Source organism: Cygnus olor, chromosome 12 (assembly GCF_009769625.2).
Source record: "Cygnus olor isolate bCygOlo1 chromosome 12, bCygOlo1.pri.v2, whole genome shotgun sequence".
Classification (NCBI taxonomy): Eukaryota; Metazoa; Chordata; class Aves; order Anseriformes; family Anatidae; genus Cygnus; species Cygnus olor.
Window position 1 is genome coordinate 20245179 of NC_049180.1, and position 19517 is coordinate 20264695.

General features: G+C 41.3%; 1 protein-coding gene across 2 annotated transcripts; it reads left to right on the plus strand.

The window, feature by feature from the left end:
• The first annotated feature begins 176 nt into the window (after positions 1 to 176).
• Positions 177 to 12567, plus strand: CCNE1 (cyclin E1). Of its 2 annotated transcripts, XM_040570854.1 has the most exons (12): positions 177 to 208; positions 425 to 491; positions 607 to 697; positions 951 to 1019; positions 6304 to 6446; positions 6526 to 6661; positions 7856 to 8002; positions 9208 to 9303; positions 9669 to 9803; positions 9890 to 10001; positions 10091 to 10248; positions 11068 to 12567. In XM_040570854.1, the coding sequence occupies exons 2-12, from the start codon at positions 478 to 480 to the stop codon at positions 11188 to 11190; spliced, it is 1224 nt and encodes a 407-aa protein (XP_040426788.1). In that variant the 5' UTR covers positions 177 to 208; positions 425 to 477; the 3' UTR covers positions 11191 to 12567. The 2 variants fall into 2 exon arrangements, with proteins under 2 accessions (XP_040426788.1, XP_040426787.1); XM_040570853.1 differs by lacking the exon at positions 177 to 208 and having other exon boundaries at positions 301 to 491.
• Positions 12568 to 19517: the final 6950 nt, after the last annotated feature.

The window sequence follows — 19517 nt, forward strand, 5'->3', positions numbered from 1 at the left end:
GCCACGTGTGCGGGCGGGCGGGGAGGCGGCCCCGCAGCCGCGCGTTTAAATGTCCCGCTCGGCGCCGGCCGCGCTGTGCGCAGGGACGGGAGCGGCCGCGCTGTGAGGCAGGAGGCGCCCAGCGGAGCCCGCCCGCGCCGCGCTCCCGCCCTGCCCCAGCGCCCCGCCGCCGGGCGGGCGCCGCCGAGCTCCCGGGCGGCCGCCGCGGGTGGGTGAGTGAGGGACGGAGGCAGGGAAGGAGCAGCCGGGGGCGCCCCGCTGCCCTCCCGGGGTGCCCGGCCGCAGCCTCCCGCCCCGCCGCCGGGCCTTTGCGCGGCCCTTTGTGGGGGCTGGGGCCCGGCTGGCGGAGGCCTGCGCGGCGGCTCCCTGCCGGCCCCTGCCCTCGTGGCCCCTGCCCTCACGACTCCCTCCCGTCCCCTCGCAGGGCCGCTGCTCGCCTCGCCTCGGCCCGGCCCGGCCCGACCCAGGCAAGGCACCATGCGGCGGGAGAGGTGAGTCCGCCCGGCCCGCGCGGGGCTGGGGCTGCCTAGGCCGAAGTCTCCATTAGGCGAACCTGGGAGGAGGCTCCCCGCGGCCGGGCTCCTTCTACTTCTTGTTTTTTGGCAGCGACTTCGCGGAGGAGAAGGCCCCCGCCAAGGGGGAAGGGGGTGCCGAGGGTGCCATGCGAGCCCGCAAGAGGAAAGCTGATGTGGCCACGGTGAGTGCAGGCCGGGGCAGGAAGCATGGCTCGCCTTGGCCCTCGCAGGCCAGCTCCTGCCCTGCTGCGTGCCCTGGTCTGTGGGCTCCTGCGTCCTTTTGTTGGGTGGCTGGCGACCATGTGGTGGTCGGGGTGCTTGAGGGGTGGTCTGTCACAGGGCTGTGGTCCCAAAGGATCTGGGTGTGTGTTCCAGCGGTAAATGGTGGTTTGTCCCATGGTTTCTGCTCCTAATACTGTATATTTCTTTTTGTAGTTCTTACAGGATCCTGATGAAGAAATTGCCCAGATGGAAATAAATAGAAAAAAGCAATATGAAAACCAGGTAACCGATTTGGCCTTAGGTCATGCTCCTGCATTCTCACTTAACTCTAGTGTTATTTTGCAGTACGTTAATACTGTGAACACAATGCCACAGATATGCAACTACCATGTGCTGTATTGCAGTGGCCAAGAGGGCTACCAACCCTGGCTGATGAAGAACACAAAACACTTCAGTTCATACAGCTTTGGAGTCTGCAAGAGACAAGACCTGTATTGGCCTAAACCCGTACGTTAACACTCCCAGCTGTCCTGGGAGTGCACCTTACAAAAGCCTTCATATGCATTTAGTTCCACATGATGGGACTCCACATTGACTTATTTAGAGACCTGCAGGTATATGGTGCTTTTCTTATGTACCGTATCTTGCAGGCCGAAGCATGAGGCATTTTAGCACACAAACTGAGTCATGTTTCAGACTGATCTTTTTGCAACTGTGTCTATGCTTACAAATCACCTGGGAGAGAGGAAAGATCACTTGTTCCTTTCACAGTCAGCTCTGTTCCCATTGGCAAGTGTCTTTATCAGGCTGACAGAGTACTAGAAGTTCATGATTAGAACCTTGACGCTTATGCTATCAGATGCTGCTGTGGTGGTGAAGTAGGCTTAATTTTTCTGTGGATAACTTTTAGAAAGTCACTTAAGCTGTGGCTAAAGGACTTAAATCAGGCCACTCAGCGGAGGTTAGTAGTGACCAGGGCCAGTCTTCCCAAATAGGACACAGAATGTTCTGAGTTACCAAGTCAAAATGGACTCCACTAGCATCCTCTAACTCCCTTAAGTGCCCTTTTCGTATTCTTCAAATCTGACATGCTCTGGATATTGGTATTTATATTGGATGCTATGTTGGTGTACGGTGTTGAAAGCATGATGCGCTCGTATATTGAGATGCCTGCTCTAAATAAAAGAGCAAGATTAGCCTACTTTCTGAAGTAGTTTTATTCCATTTTTTTTCTTCCTGTGTATACACACACATGCTTGCTCACTCTGTCGCTGGGACTTCAGCCAGTTAATGCACATGCAGAGTGATACTTAAGCTGCAAAAGTCATGATCAGGGAGTACAGACCATACTCATTTGGTACGCAAGGCTATGCATAATGTGGCACATCTAACCAGAAGTGGCAGCTGGAAGTTCTAAGACTAAAGTGCTACCATAACAGATGGGCATCATTGTTTGGAATGGCCTCTGCTTGTTGCAACTGTGTATACTAGTTATCAGTCAACATATTAAGCAGGGCTCAAATGGTGAGCATTTAATGAGGGGATCTCTCCTTCCCTTCTGTCTTTCTTTTGTGCAGTATATTAAACTAATTTCTCACTTCTGACAAGGAAGAGCTGTCTGTCCTTCACCAAAGTTCTTTACCGAAAGATTCATTCTGTTTGGGCTGAGCAAAGGCTTCTCATATGTGTTTATTGCGTAATAATAAGGTACTGTTTAAAAAAAAAAAAAAAAAAAAAACCCTTATTGTGGACCCAATCCAGGAAAATGGTGGAAAGAAACTTGAAATATATTTTGCATATATCGATCTTCAACTTTTAAAGTAGATAGAGATTTCCAATTTTGTGGGGGTTTTTTGCTTTGTTTTTGTGTGCTGCTATTAAATGTTATTTTCAGGAATAACTGGTATATTAGAATGTAGGTAATTTAAGTAATTGATGTCCAAAATATTTATTTAGGAATTTCTCAAGTTATGCATAGGATACTGGTGGGAATTTGGCTCTTTGGTCCTGTAAAACAGATAAAAATGGATACCTGTGTATCAGGCCCTGCATAGAGGAGGTTTTTTGTTGTGACAAAGTAGCCAGATTGTTACAGATCTGTTTGAAAAAGCTAACATTTGGCTGCACAGCAGCAGCTCTTCAGTCTATGGTGGGACACAAGCTATTCTCTGATACAAATTGCCATGGGCCACTAATGAGAATATGTTTATGGTTCCAGCAGCAGTATAGCAGGCTTGTATGATAGCCAGTGAGGTAGTTATTCTGTTGAGGCACAACAATTCTAAAATGCAAGTAGCTATAAATCCACTGCAGCATGTACCACATGACTTCTACATTAAATAAATTGTTTACTGACACTAGGTTATACATAAGGCAAAATATCATAGTCACATTCCACTTGACGGCATCTTCATAGTCAATTCATTAGTTTGCTTCTGTTGAACATAAGGCCTGAGTTCTTAATTAGGATGCCATTACCCTTTATGTGATGAAAGGGTGGCTATATCATCAGGTTTGTGACAGCAGAATATTGCATAAATTCTGTGTTTGATTTCAGAGAAGTGGCACTGCTGTAATTCTACTAGCAATTCTCATATTAATTCTGGCTGCTTTCTGTGGACACATGCACTTCCAAGGCTCTGTGTAAAACAAAATTCATCTAACTAGATTAGAGTAATCCATGCAATTATGATTCAAAGAACATGGTCTCCCCAATCTAGAGTGGAGAATGGAAACTAGAAGTGGTAAGAAGTCTTGAGATGGAACTAGCTAATGCTTTGAGTTAGGAGACAGAGCAAACTTTCCAGAAATAGTTTTGATGAGTTTCTCACTAGATATTTTTCCAGAATCCAGTCTTACTGTTGTCAGAATGTTCTATCTAACTGATTTGAAAAATATCTCCTTAAAAGATTCTTTAAAAGATTCTATGGGGGGGGGGGGGGGGGGGTGGAAACACAAATCTTTGAACAAGCATGTTAGCAATGTTAACCATATCCAAATTGAGAGCTTGACTTTGGCCTAATGTAGGGCAGGGTGATATTCAGACCATTTTGAAAATTAAAAGTACCAGAATCTCCTATGCTATTCAAAAAGAATGGGAACAATCTAATTATGTGAGTTATTCTTTTCTCTCCTCTTTTTTTGATACTTCTGGAATCCCTTTCTAATGGCAAAGAAAAGCCCTATGCTTCAACCTCTAATGCTTCCTGTGAGTGAAAAATGGCTCGAATTATAGCTCTTACTATTTCTGATGGGCAAAGTAAGGCTGCAGTCTAGTAGTTGATACTGATGTCTGTTAAGATGCTATTTTTTGGGGTGAGACCAACAGACCTTTCCCACTCCTATGCAATCTAGTATCTTTGTTTTCCCTTCTCAAAACATCTAAGAGGCTCTTGAACCCTGATTTGTTTCCTTATAGAAGATTGTGAGTAGTGAAATCTCTCTTAAATCAATTGCCATTGTTGTTTCCTTGTAGTATGTGTGATATCTACTTTGGTAAAGAACTCTGTGGAGCAAAACCCATTTATTTTAGATATTACTGGCGTAGTAGGTACTTTTAAATATTATAATTTATGGCTTTTCTGTTGGTTTGCTGATTAACTGATAAGACAGTGCTTCTCCAAAAGCTGTTGGCAGCTGGGCTTGTCATGCAGCTGGGAGGACAAAGTGTGTCTAAAGTCTAGCTGTGAGGGAGGGCAAAAATTAACTTAAAGCAATGCTAATGTGACACTTATTCAAATTTCAGTTCATAAGAAATCTTACATTTTTATGATAAAGATTCTATTCTGTCTCTTTCCCTTCTATGCCGCCTAAATTGAATTACGGAATTGGGTGAGTATGTAGCTATGGGCTACATACTATTGGGTAGTATGTAGCTATGCTATGTTTGAATGGAGAAATCCAAGAGATTAAACTACCTATCTATCTCATGGTATAAATCAGTCATAATTATGAGTGAACTGTGGCTTTCGTTTCTGAAGTCAGTGGTTTCTGTTTCTGAAGCTGGTGCTAGGAGGTAGCCATTTTGTTGGAAAGTGATGTCACTTGTAGCAAGGACAGGGTAAAAATGAGGTGTGGAAGCTTCTTTGAGAGGGGCAAAATTTCAGGTAGAGCGTTTTACTTGCTGACATCTTAAAGATTCTTTATTTTTTTAATTTTTTTTGGAGTATATTAGGAATATTGTTAAGAATTTCTGTCCTTTTATTGCTGCAGAATAGATCACTGCAGCAAGATGGCTGACTTTTACACTTAAAGAGAAATGCTGAGTTTTGACTTGCTTATGCATGGTGACATGGGGCTGGCTTTGTAGTCTACAGTGAAATAAAAGAAATAGTATTTTTCTGGGGAAATGTGAAAAGTGTATACCCATGGCTTCTTTAACAAAGTTAGCCAGGAGGAAAGTAACTCAATGTACATTCTGGTCCAAATCAGAGAAAAAGGCTATGATAGGTTCTGATGTCTGATGTTTGCAGGCCTTGGCAAAATTCTCTATGTGAAATGGTTGAATTGATGCTTTAGTGGCAGTTGCTTAACATGTACTTGCTTTATTCATGAAACAATTTGATCAACTGAAGTGTTTTATTTTTTAACAACATAACACTACACAAAGAACAAGTAAAAGGAAAGTTCTATAAACTACTGTTTTGCTGTGTTCATTGTCAAGGATGTTTCACAGGGAACCAAGAACTCCAGGCATTCTGCCTACGTATTGCTTACCAGAAGTTCTGACCTTGTATTTGTATAATTACAATCAGAAATTAGATTTTCAAGTTGCATCTGCTTATTCTTCACCTGAAGGCAAAATGTGACATGACAATACAAGACACTGTCTTAAATATCCTTCCACAGTATAGTTATGGTCCTTCAAAAGCAAAACAATATAAATGTTCTTCAGATTTAGTTGCAAACTTTGCTGTGAAAATGAGCAACACCTTTCTGCTCCACTAGAGTCCTGTGTCCAGTTCTGGGCTCCCTGTTACAAGGGAGACTCATAACCAGATGAGTACTGGTGAGAGTCCAGTGAAGGCTCCCTAAGATGATTAAGGGACTGGAACATCTCTCCTAAAGGCTGAGAGAGATGGGACCCTTCTGCCTGGAGAACAGAAGGCTCAGGGAGGATTTTGTCAATGTATATAAATACCTAAGGGAACATACAATAAGATGTCTCTGGGCACCACTGAAAAGAGCCCGTCTCCAAGACGAGAGGCAATGGGCACAAAATAAAATGCAGGAGGTTCTGTCTGAACTTCAGGAAATTCTTTTCTACTGTGTAGGTGACCAGAGCACTAGAACAGGTTGCACAGAGAGACTGTGGAGTCTTTCTCCTTGGAGATATTCAAAAGGTGTCTGAATGTGTTCCTGAGCAACCTGCTGTAGATAGCTCTGCTTCAGTAGGAGCACTGGGCAAGATGACTTCCAAAATTCCCTTTCAGCCTCTGTGATTCTGTGCAGTTTAAAGAATTAATCACGGTTTCTGTCATAGTTTCTTTCCAACGTCTATCATCTATTTGTAGCTAAAATTATTATTTTAAAGTCATAGTGTAAAATCTTTTCTCTCATTTAATAGCCGTCCTGGAATAACATTAACAAAGATCCCCATATGCTGATTCCTACTCCAGATAAAGATGATGATCCAGTTGGTGTTGATTACTCTCACTTTATACATCTAAATGTTGCTCCAACTAGAGCTTCACCATTACCAGTTCTGGGGTAAGTCTGCTGTTTTGCTACTGCTTGTCTGTCTTCTTTTGCCTTATGACTTGAGACTAAACATATTCCTCTGTCTTAGCTGGGCCAACAGAGATGATGTATGGAAAAACATGATAAACAAAGAGGATACATATGTGAGGGATAAACTTTATATGCAAAGGCACCCTCTCCTGCAACCTAAAATGCGAACAATTCTTCTAGACTGGCTAATGGAGGTGAGTTTTTCTGTGCTTGTGAGTATTTCAAATGTGCTTTTGCTGAAGTATGCTGTAACTGCCATGACTACTGTTCATGATCTTTGGATAATCCATTATCACTAGACACTTGTTGTCATCTTAAGTTCATCAATGAATGGCACCAAATTACAAAACATATTTATGTATACACACAGTGAATTGAGTTGATGGTGCATGAACTGACAATGTATTCTGATACTCATTTAGATTAACAGTGTATAATAATCAATTAGTCCCTAATGCTCTGCAATGTAAGCTTTTTAAGTTCATGCTGCAGAGAAAACCTGCACAGATGATTATGCAAGTTACTGTAAGAAGGAAGGGGTGTTGCATTAGAGACCAGATGCATCTCACAACATAGAATCATAGAGTGGTTTGGCTTGGAAGGGACTGTACAGACCATCTAGTTCCAACCTCCCTTCCATGGGTAGGGACACCTTCCACTAGACCAGGTTGCCCAAAGCCCCATCCTGTCTGGCCTTGAACTTTTTCCAGGGATGGGTCAACAACTGTTCTGGGCAACCTGTTCCAGTGCCTCACCACCCTCTGAGTAAAGAATTTCTTCCCTATATCTAATCTCAAATCTACCCTCTTTTAGCTTAAGGACGTTACCCCTTGTCCTCCCCTGAGTGCATTACCCCTGCACTCCCTGATAAATAATCCCTCTCCAGCATTCTTGTAGGCCTCCTTTAGGTAGGCTGCTCTAAGTTCTTTGGGGAGCCTTTATCTGTTACTGGCTTGTAGAATGTACTGCAACCCCACTGTCTGTATGGGAGTGGTTTTTTTTGCTGCTTGAATGACTTGCTGACATAGTCTCTATTCTTCATTCTAAAGCAGTTGTGAGAATTTTCTCTTTTAAGGTGTTGGAGTGATGCATGTTAGTGAATATGAGGAACTGCAGTTCTGACATTATTAGAACACATGCGTTTCTTAAAAGGGCTTTCACTCTAATCTGTGTTTTTTTGAGGAGTTACTGTAGTGGCAGTTGTCTCGTGAGTCAAAGGAAATTGCTTAGCTTCTCCTCTTAGTTAACTTGTTAGTTCTCAGTATCAGTGAAGCAGAAACCTAATATGAATTTTATGTCTAGGTCTCGGATTTTTTTAATGCATTTGTAGCATCTGCTTTTGACTCTAACACTGTTTTTGGCCTTTTTAACCTCTGATATCTCTCTAGGTTTGTGAAGTCTACAAGCTTCATAGAGAAACTTTTTATTTAGCACAAGATTTCTTTGATCGGTTTATGGCAACGCAACAAAATGTTGTAAAAACACTATTACAGCTTATTGGGATCTCTTCTTTATTCATAGCAGCAAAGCTTGAGGTAAGTATCTCCAGCTTTTACCTTAAAAAAAAAAAAAGTAAATGGATAGACAGCAGACTTATTACACACTAGATGCATTTTGGCAAGCTTTATGGAGCTTGATGCTATGATTTGAGTGGGAGACAAAAAAAAAAAAAATATTTTCAAAATTCCTCCTAAATTTTAGAAGTGGTTAAAGTTAAGACTAGCTAACATCGCATTATCTATCTTTAATCCTAAAAGAATAGTTTCTTCAGTGTTAGGATAAATCTGATGTTTTTAATTGTTGTTGCTAAATGATTTTTTGGCTGGCTGCTCTGTACAGAGACCACTCATTGCAATTCTACTGTCAGTGGAGTATCTACCAGATAATATAGTCGAAGTTATTCCTTGTTTACTGGAACAAATTGAACAACTAAAATAGCAATTTTTAAGTTCTCCCTCCCTCTTTTAAGAGGCATATTAATATTCAGTCTATTCTTAAGCACAAAGTATTTTGCTTCTAAACCATTAGACTTCATTAGTGAACTAAGGTGAACCTTACACTTGTTGAGCAGTTAGGCCAAGCTGTCTCCTTGGGTTGAAAAGCAGCTCAGTTCTAATGGTAGGATTTGAGGAGTTGTGTGATCTGTTCCAATCCATGCAGTATCTTTTGAAGCTAACCTTGGACCAGCAATATATCTCAGCTTCTGTGTTAGCAGTAACCTTAATGTGGAAAATCTAATAAGGGTAGTGGTTGCATTGATACAGCTACTGCCTTTAACCGTCCACTGGAACTTCTATTGGTAATTGGTATTGGTCTGCAACTTGCAAGACCTGAGGTCATTAGTCTAACAGTTTTTATAAGGTTGTACACCCTGGTAGGTATACAAGTGTCTATGACCATTAGAGCTACACAACACAAAGGATAAAAGGGTGTATTTAAAAATAATAAATCTCAATGTCAATTATGTATGATACCACCTCAGTGATGCTATAGTCAAACAATGAGTGCTGTACTGATCCATCAGAAGTGAAAGATGAAGACTAGGGGCAGAAAGGTTAAAAAATAAGTCTATGTATATTAAAGGCAAAGGAGAACAATGAGTTAGGATGGGGAGGTTGGTTCTTTTTTTTCCCCATCTGTCTTGAAATGCTGAAGTGGCAGTGGGTTGTTCTGCTTTTTAACCCATGGGACTAGTTACAAACTATTCCTCATATTGAATGCTTGATCTCCTATCTCTCAGGAAATTTATCCACCAAAGTTGCACCAGTTTGCCTATGTTACAGATGGAGCTTGTACAGAAGATGAAATCCTCAGTATGGAATTGATCATTATGAAGGTAATATTTCGAAGTGGAATTAGTTCTGCTTTAGGTTTTTAAAAAGGCATAGCATAATCAACTAAAAGCAGAGAGCCTCAGTTAATCCTAAGTGCTGGTAAGAGATTCAATTTCTAATTCAAAAATAGTGTCTTCTAGGTAACAAGTGATTTAAAGTATCCACCAATATATGAATATTTAACAGAAGTAATTGTTCATCAACCCTGTCAATAGGAGGATGTATGGGAGAGGGTTAGATGGGCATGTTCCAAAGATGCCTTGACCAGCTGGAATCACAGCTTTCTATGTAGAGTAAATAAAGTTGCATGGTCTAAGTTATGAGTTCTTTACTAATACTGAAGTCTTGTGTATGTCTACTGTTTCAGGCTCTTAATTGGAACTTAAATCCACTGACAGTTGTATCATGGCTAAACATTTACATGCAAGTTGCATATTTAAATGAGCTTTATGAGGTATTGTTGCGACAATATCCACAACAAATATTTGTACAAATAGCAGAGGTAAGGCTGATTTCATCCTTCAAATGCTTTTTCATCTGAAAAAAGTTGTTTTGCAATAGACTTATTAAACATCTGTCGTCTTGTAGCTCTTGGATCTCTGTGTGCTGGATATTGGCTGCTTGGAATATACATATGGTGTACTTGCAGCTTCTGCTTTGTACCACTTCTCTTCATCTGAGTTGATGCAGAAAGTTTCAGGTATGTAACGCTGGCATTTACAGACAGTCTAATTTATTTTCAAATATAAGCCTTAATTCAGGCAGATAAGCATGTGTCTTGTCTTCCAGGTTATGAATGGTGTGAGATAGAGGAATGCGTAAAATGGATGGTTCCATTTGCTATGGCTATACGGGAAGTAGGAAGCTCCAAACTCAAACACTTTAGAGGTATAGCTCCTGAAGACTTGCACAATATACAGACGCACATAAACAGCTTGGATTTGCTGGTACGTATGTGCACGATGAAGACAAACTGTCTTAAAATCTCCTAAATCTTGTTTCTTCTTTGGTTAGAACATACAGTAAGTTCAAGTGAAGCATTATCAGATTGAGACTGTGTGTGTGCAGATGGTAAAAGACATAAGGTGGTACTCTGGCTGCAAAATTACAGGTGAAGAGACCTGACTTGTAGTGTTTAGTACAAAAAGGTGATCATGATTTCAGCCTCATCTCAAAGGACAAATAATTACCCTAGAAATGGGAAGCATATTTCTGCCCATTGGGGTACTTCAAATATCGTGCATTAGATCTTTCTCTATAGGAGAAACAGGAAATAAAACCTTATCTGATGAAAAAATGAAAATAAAGACTGATCATTTGAGACTGATCTTGTGGGGCTGCTATGTGACGGTGGTTGAGAAGAAGTTGAGCAATAGTGGTTCTTAATTTGAGAAACTTGCAAAGGATCAAAATCGTGTCCAACAATCGTGCCTTTTAATCTACTTAATCTAAACAATCAGGCTTTTTCTCATATTTAGGTTATTTAATTGTAGTAGAAGTTAAACCTCTCACTGTTCAGTGGCTTCTAAATTTAGCCGTCTTGAAAATACAAATACTATAATGCTGACCATCAGATTCCAAAAGTTAATATTAATCTCTTGGGGCTCATTCACTGGCTATTGTGTATTGCATGTTTTTATCAGTTACTAGTATATATGCATTTCCAGATTGCTAATATATGAAGTTATAAAACACCGAATTACATTAATCTGTTGCATTGATATAGCAAAGTAAAGATTTTTTTCTCCCTTTTTCTGTGCTTTCAGGACAAAGCTCAAGCAAAACAAGCCATATTGGCTGAGCAAAATAGGACTTCACCTTTCCCCACTGGGGTCCTTACACCACCACAAAGTAGTAAGAAACAGTCTGCCGGACTGAAGCAGATGTGACTATACAAACTGTTGACAGACAATTTTGCTGAAGTGCCTGTTCTGCTGGTTCTAACTTCTGCTCCATTATGGAAAGGCTGCCAGTGAAGTTCATAAGCTTTTATGGAATTTGAAAAGGAAACCTTGTCTTTTTCATGACAGAAGATTTTTTTTCTATTTGAAATATTTTTATTGAACGTTAAAATATTTTAAAGAAATGGATCAAGTACACCAGCCACTTAAAAGCACACCGAAGAGTGCTCCAAATGCTGCTATGGAGGGTGATGCTTGATGTGACCAACTATTCAGAAAAAGGGCTTGAAATTTAGATAAGGTACTGTGTCTGTGCCTGTTTGTCCTTTGGATAATTGGCAGTTATACTGTTCCCTATTGACACATGGGCAAAATGTACTGTGGAAGACTACATTTCAAAGCCTTTTTTTCCAATGGTTGGCTTACAACCTGATGCCTTTTTAAAAACTCTTTATTGTAAATGCTGCTATGTCTCTGTGTATCCATTTTTAATAAAAATGCTGTCTAAGACAGCTGGTTTTATGTATATTCCTATTTTTCTTTTAATTATGGTCAGCTAAGGTTTTTCAGACTGTGACCACTAGTAGCGTGAGAGTTGGGTGCAAAGAATATAGTAACTATCACTTTATTTATTTACCACTACTGGCTTACCAATGAAAGCATCATTTTTGGATACTAAAGATAAAATTTTCATGTTGGGCTAGTTAGATTTTCCTTGTTCAGTTGCAAATGACTAGAGGGGATAATAAGTATGACAAGTATATGGGGAATCCTTCCCCAACACATGCTGATGACAAATATGTTGGGAACTTCTTGAATCAGTGTGTCTGGATTGTTGTACTTAATAGCAAGAAGTGATCAGTAGGAAAGAAGCTTATGTTTAAAGAAAACGATTACTTAAACTTTGGGATTTCAGCATATTCTTTGACAATTAGTCACTTGTGCAAATTTCAATTCTGAATGGTGTGTGCCTTTTAATCTACAGTTTCATAGGAAGTGTTGTCCTTAATCTTTGTAACATCTGAGAATTCATAGTAAGACCATTTCTGGAAAGTCATGTTTCTGAAGAAAAGGGAAATAGATGTAAAAATGGTTGCTTGTTTTTCTTATGATGTTTGCTTTGAAGGACTGTTCAACAACACTGAAAACATCTGTGAGACTACTAGAGTTCACCATGTCCTGTAGATTGTGTAGATGCTAGAACATTTGTATTTCTGGAAGCTCCTACTCTGCTGATGGTTAACTTTTCTAAATGCTAGTTTCCACCGAGGCTGCTTTTTTAAGTTATTCTCCCTTTCCCTTCTACCTGACCCAGTATTCTGATAAATGTTAAAGCTCTGATGTAATAAAAATGCCTACTGTAACTAATGGTAAGTGAGTTATTTGGTGCTGCTGTTTTGTTTTTCCTTGCAACGAATGGTTATAAGTCTGTGATCAAGTGTAAATGTTAGCTCAACAAGTTTGCCGGTTCAGAGAAGTTTTCATTTTTCAGAGTACTACATGTCCTAGACAAAGGAGTTTTATATTTGCCCACTATCAAAAGCGTTTCTAACAGTGGAGGAAGTGTCAGGACACATTTTGGTACTTGTCCTTACATTTAGAATTCAAAACCCTGGGGGGGAGGCAGGGAGGACCTCTTCCTGGGACTTCAGTACTAGTTCTTCTGTTACTTCTGTGCTTAGTTGAAGGCCCATGTTTTGTTGTTTTTTTTTTTAATAGTCATTTTTAAACTGACTCCTTATAAATGAGAATTACACTTTATTACTTTTAACTTCAATAAAATAACTGTAATAGTGTCACAGTTATGAACGCTAACTTTTAGTTTAAGCTAAAATAGAACTTTCTAGTCAATATCTATTCCTTGTTCTTTGGGCCGTGTTGGAAAACTATTTGCTAAACATATTTAAAATTCTTCACATAACTGGCCTCTTTCTAAATCATTTCTCTAATTTAGATGTTAATCCTGCTAATATGATAACTTCTTTCCACTCTCCTCAAAGGTCAACTTGCTTTATTTCTGTGAAAGTGGTCTGTTCAGTGTGTGGAGATCTTGGCTTGGAGCTTTCCAGGTCTGAATGCAGCTGCACACCAGCGATTCCATACTTTCCAAGAGGGCTAACCTACTGTATTATTTATTTTCTTGTCCCTTTCTCACACAGCCACAAACAAAATATTCTTAAAACATTGCTCTATGTGTAGATACTTATGTCTCTGTGCTTTCTAGGGTAGCTTTAAAGAAATTATGCACTAGTTGCTATAGAGTAAAAACCACTTTGGGGAAGAACAGTGGATTTTTTTTAAGGGCAATTCTTTAAAGGAAAATATTTATTGAAGGAAAATAACTGTCCCTATAAAAAATAAAATAAAAACAGGAAGTTTTATCCCTATTTCTTTGCCTGAGAATCCTATTCTCATAGATTATCTCAAGTCATGAATCAGCTGGGAGATGGATTTTTGTTGGGTGGGCAGAAGCAAGTAGGCAGCTCTGCCTGAAGAGACAGGAGAAAAAGGGTTAGTGTGTTTTACAAGTGGGCTGAAGTTTGTGCAGCAGATGAGCTGACATGAAATAAGATGCTTCTGCAAGCTGCTTTGAACCTGAACATTACCTGAAAGATGGGGGGAGGGATCCAGGGGAAGAAGACCCCCAGAGTAACACATGATGCTGCTTACTGAAGATAGTACGTGCTCCTGGCACAGGAGCCTGGGGCTTGCAGGCTCTTGGGAATGGCAGGAAAACAATTCAGCTGTGCATTACTGTGCATTCTCTGGCTTGAAACTGTCTCCATTTAATAGCTATAGACTGGTGTAAAGCATGCTGGAAAAGAAATTGAATTCTGTGCTAACCCAGGTGGCATATGATTATCTTCCTCCTGCAAGGTTTGTCATAACTATGTATCAAAACCTCACCTTGGTCTGAAAGCTGGGGACATCGGAGGAACTTTGAGAGAAAAGAAAGTGCTAATTCTCTCTTACTGCTACTGTAACATTGCCCTTGAAAGTTAGTGGTAGCTGTGATTGTATTGAAGGAAACGGCCCCAAATTATTGAGTGGAGGCTGTAATTGTGAGCTGGTCTTGGGAAACAGGAGCAATGGTGAATGGAAAGGATGAAAATGCATAGGTAGTACTATGGTTTTGTTAGATGCTAAGTTGCAGAGAATGCTGCAATTATCTAATGGTAGTTCATAGAAATATCTCTCCTGCATGGTTTGTCTCCTACAGAACAGTAGGATCATCTGCCCAAGGCTGTCAGTTTCTAGGTCTCAGGTCAGCATCTCCTCTTGGTTCTCAGCTTGGGAATTGCCCAAGACCACATGAGGCTCTCCTCCAGACTTTCCTGGGAATTGCACCCAGGAAGGGTACTGCAAGATGAGGTAAACGTGCACTGGTAAATTGTCAGGGGAGCAATATGCAGTGTGGCGGGAGGGATGGGCAGTGCACTGGCTGTTATGGGATGGACCCACTTTACCTTGCTTGATGGTATAAATCCTCTCCTATTTCTGGGAAAACGCTTCCTCAGGGCATTTAACAGCATGCATGTAAAGTATCACATTACTCATCCATTCCCCTTCCAAACCTTCCTTCCCCACAACCCTGTCACCTCCAATAAATAAATAAATAAATAAATAAATGGGAGGGAGATAAGTGGTGATATCAGCAGGGTATACTGTGAAATAACACAGGTTGACTCAGATTTTGTCTAGCCTTGAATTTGCTGGGAATTAAGCACATCTCCTCCTTGCTATCAAGGTTGAGGTCAGCTTGATCTGAGCTGCTGCAGCCTCGATGGAGAGCTCTCCTGCTGGGCCTGGGCCCTGGCACCAAGTGCCACGATCACCACGTGTGGATCTGTTGCACGATGCTGGGTCAGGAAGCAGCCCTGCTTGCTTGCTGCAGCACTGCCTCTGCCCTCTCCCCTGCACTGCCTGTGCCAGCCTGCAGACCTGCAAAGGGTGGCTTACACAAAGCCAAGGTGGAGTAACAGACTTTTATCTGTAAGATGTCAGGAAGTAAAGGGTATATACCCTTTAATAATCGGGGTGAAGACTTTAATGTACATTTCTTGCCATTGTAGCATTTCTTGAAAGTCTGTGAAACTTCTGTGCTTCGAAGTTGATGACTCCACAAAACAGCCATTTGGTTTGGGTTTTTGAACAGTAAATATTTTGGAGATTTGGCTTTCAGCCATCCTACCTGCAAATGGTTCAAATTAGGTCTTATTGTTAAAGTATAAAATCTGCATCTCAAGTTTTGAATTGTCTTTTACTGACACAACTTATATTTAATAAAACATTTAATTAAGACTGCAGAATATTTCAATACTGTGTAATCTGTCTTCTTTCAGTCTCTTGAAATAATCAGTCCAAGCCAAGCACAAAAGAATAAGTTTGTATGTGAAGCTTTTTATTTCTGTTCATGGTGAGTTTGAGATTGGAAGAAGAAAAAGTGTTGTTTGTACACTGAATAAAACCAGGGTTTTCAAGTCTGCAGGCTGGTACGTTTGAGGGCACATTAGATTAAATGGCTATGAAGGAAGAATGGAAAAACTTTCTGATCCCAGAGTGCTTTGGTTCTAAAACTGCTGGCGATTCAGAGAAGCAGACTGACTGTGTATGTATTTGGAAACTATTTTTGTTTAACCGAGCTACGTTCTTGTGTAACAAGTATAGTGAGAAGGCAAATGTATTTTATGAAGTACTGATTTTTTTGAAGTTTCAACAGGGCTGCAATAACATTCCAGGATGAAATTCAATGGTTTACTATTAAACTGACTAACCAAAACAAACTTTCCTCCCCTTAGTCTTTAAAGCTCACTGCCCTGTGCTGTAGCACCAGTGGTTTGGAAATGGTCGTTGGCACTTGGTTGCGAGGCCTGGGTGGATGTGGCTGCAGCACTCCAAGCACCCAGCCAGGGTGCAGGGTCCCTGCATACTCTAGCAGCACAGCAGATGCACGAGCTGACAGGCCATCAGACTTCAGCCAGTCTGCTCAAAGGAAAAAATAAAAATAAAAAAAAGAAAGGTTTGTTTCTGTTTGGTTTGAGATACGTGATTGCCTGGGATACAAGCAACAGCGATGCACAGAGCATACCTCGATATTCCTTTGTCCAGGAGATGTGCGACACGTAGACGTGTGCTTCCTCTTCCCAGACTTTTCAGTTCTTAAGTATCTGCTTGTTTGAATTGAAGAGACTGCTGTCTATGTGATGTGTATCTAATGTGAGGAGCGCAAAAATCCTCTGCCCTTAGGCCTGAGACAAAGGGCTTACTGCTACTGACTGGTGCATGTACTTGGATGCAGGCACCAGCTTCTGCTATGGGGTAAAGAACTGCCTGCAATCACCCAACAAGACTGTCTCTTCTGTTGAGTGAGGAAATATTTACTTTATCAGCATGTATTCCTGTGATGTACTGCAAGTCTTAAATGTTACGCTTCTGTCTTGGGCTTTGCTACAGAAACAAGGGTTTAGTTTCTTAGATTTTTATGAACCTGGGAAAGAGGAGGAGCTAGTGGATTTATGGACAGTGTTCATAACTGTGGTGGGGAAATGGTGCTCTAAATCTAAATGCATTTAATGCCTTGCAATATTTCAGTTGGTCTTCACTTTGTTTAAAAAAAAAAAAAAAAAAAAAAAACAGTATTCAGCTACTTATATTAATGGACTCGAGCTATAAAAGCAAAATCAAATGATGAAGTGTTTTTGTTTACTAACTGTATATAATAAAATTCCTTGAAACTGAAATGATTTTTGTTTTAATCATGAACTAAACAATTTTCCTGACAGAGGCAAGCAACAAGCCTGGATGTTTCCTGGAAAATCCTGCAGCTGAAGGACACAGCACGGCCATGATTTTCCCAGTACTGAAAGCTCAGCTTGGTGAGTTGTATTTTCCTGTACTGGAGGCAGATTCTTTTATTTTCAGTAATGTCAGGGGAACTCTAAACAAAAATTTCTAAAGTAACTTGTGCACAGATGTGGGCTTTCAGAAAAGGAATGGCCACGCACATTGATGATGTAGGGATGAGAAATCAATTAAGGCTGGGAGGCTGGAACTGCCGCTGCCACACCAGCCAGTGGCACAGGTCACTGCGCTCTACTCCAGGAGTCGCTTTAGTTTTAAACCTGGGTGGAAGAGACCTCAGGTAGGACTGAAAATGAACGGCTTGTCTGGAAATTAGGCACTTGCTGCAGTGGAAGTAGAGATGTAATAAAGCTTTGTAGGAATGTTTTTTCCTTTTTTTTTTTTTTTTTTTTTTTTTCACAGGGGAAAACAAAAAGCAGCAACAGCGGTTTGCCAGGTTATCGTGTTCAGACTCCAGTAACATGAACTCACCTATTGCGTGCCCTGCGTGTAGCTAGAATAAATGGCATGAACATTTTTGGATTGAATCCCAGAGTAACAACATCAGAGAGAAAAGTGTAATACAGTGCTTTATTTGATAATTCCATGCAAGGTTTTTTGCCTTTATTGAAGGCAGTACTCTACCAAGAAGCCAGCCTGTGCAGCTCAGGGCCTCAGCCCCAGTTTTCTGTATGCTTAAGGATTATTGACCATGACAAGAATTCACAAATAACCATTTTAATTCACCCCAACATTCATCTTCCAAGTACCTGCCAGCTCTCCGTGTAATATCTGGACCATGCAGCTTGCAGTGAGATTTGGTTGTTACACTTTAAGCTTGTTACATTTTAAGGTCTGCCTGAGAATAAATAAGTTGTTCTCTCATCTCAGCCAGATCTGCAAAATGTTGGTTTCTGATGTTTGTGAAGCTGGAGGTGTCCCCTCTTAGACGTGCCAGGATGAGGATGTTATTTTAGCACAGTGGAAGTCAAGTGAAAACCTCCCTAAGCCTTGATTTGGGCAGTCTGGTTGTCAGCCACAGGCTAGCACGATCAAAGAAAAATATTTCAATTTTGGCCAAAATCTTGCAGAATGAAGAATGCACCGAAGAAAAGTTAGTTTATCCTCTGTAGTTTTATTAGTATTCTGGGCTTCAGTCTGGAGATTAATAATGGCCACAGACAGTGCCTCTTCATATTAAAGTGTCTTCACATGAGCAGTATGGGTGAGTGTGGAAGGACTGCGAGGCACAAGCAGGCTGTCTTGGCTCACCCTCACTGATAATGAGTCAACACTTTATATTAAAGGAGAGACAGTTGGTAACAGTCATTAACATAACAAAGTGCCCCGTAGATCACTCCATATTCATCTGAGTTTTTTAAGCAACTGTGTTCCCCTGAGAAGTGGCAGCAGAACAATTTGTTAAATATTTTGCTGCCTGGGCCACCTACTTTGCATGGAGTGAGAGAAGCACCTAGGTGTTCGCAGGCTCTTGCTGGATGGTTCCCCCTGAAGTCTTCTGGTAGAAGATGGCATTTGCTTGCTGTGAGAATGTGCTAATTTTTATGTTTAATTTTTAGCCTGTTTTCCTATCAAAACTAGGCTCATGGGGGTTTTCGTTTTCTTCCTCTCTGTCTGTTGGCTTTCTCCACTGGAAAAATGAGATCTGGGAAAGAGAAAGGCTCAAAGGCTTGGCCACCCTGCTCAGAGCTTGGCCAGAGCCCTGGGTGAGCAACAGCAGGGTTTGGTGCTGGGAGGGCAGAGGTAGGAAGCGGGGGGAAGACAAGCATGAGGAGTGATGGGTGTGGGGGCAATCGGGGGTGCTGCACTGGCAGCTGTGACCTAATTCTGGTATCCAAAGGGGCTGGAATGAGGGTCCTGAAGGGGGATGAGCAGAGGCTGAGAGCCCCTCCAAGGAGGGATGGAGCACTGTGCAGGAGCACAGCTCTGTTGGTCCTGCTGTCATAGGCCGATTTGCTTGACTTCTGCACATACCTTTGTGCTAGGATGATGCAAGAAATGTCTTGGTTGAACCTAAAAAGAAGCCTTTGTGTGTTTGTCCAGAACAACCTGTCTTTGTCATTTCTGCTGCATGCTGCACATGCTCTTGAGTTGTGCTCAGCCTGCAGATTTCTTCTGTGGTTTCCACAGGCTGCTTGAGGGCTGGAGCCTGGTGGCACCAGGGCTGTGCTTGTAGCTGCAGCTAGTTTGGATCCTTCTGCTGCAGAGGGGGCTGTGCTGCCCACCGGCTTACCCATGCAGAGACTGTTTCATGGGTAGATGCAATGGCAGGGTTCAGCTCCAGAGAAGGTAAATCATGGGGAATTTGGGATGTATTGCTGTCTGGCAGCTGCAGGTGGCACCAGGAAATCGGTGGAGATACCAGAGCAACCCTGGTGGAGGGTAATTCTGAGTTGCATCAATTCACCCTCTATAATTGCTCATCTGATTTAGCAAAGTGCTTAAAGATATCC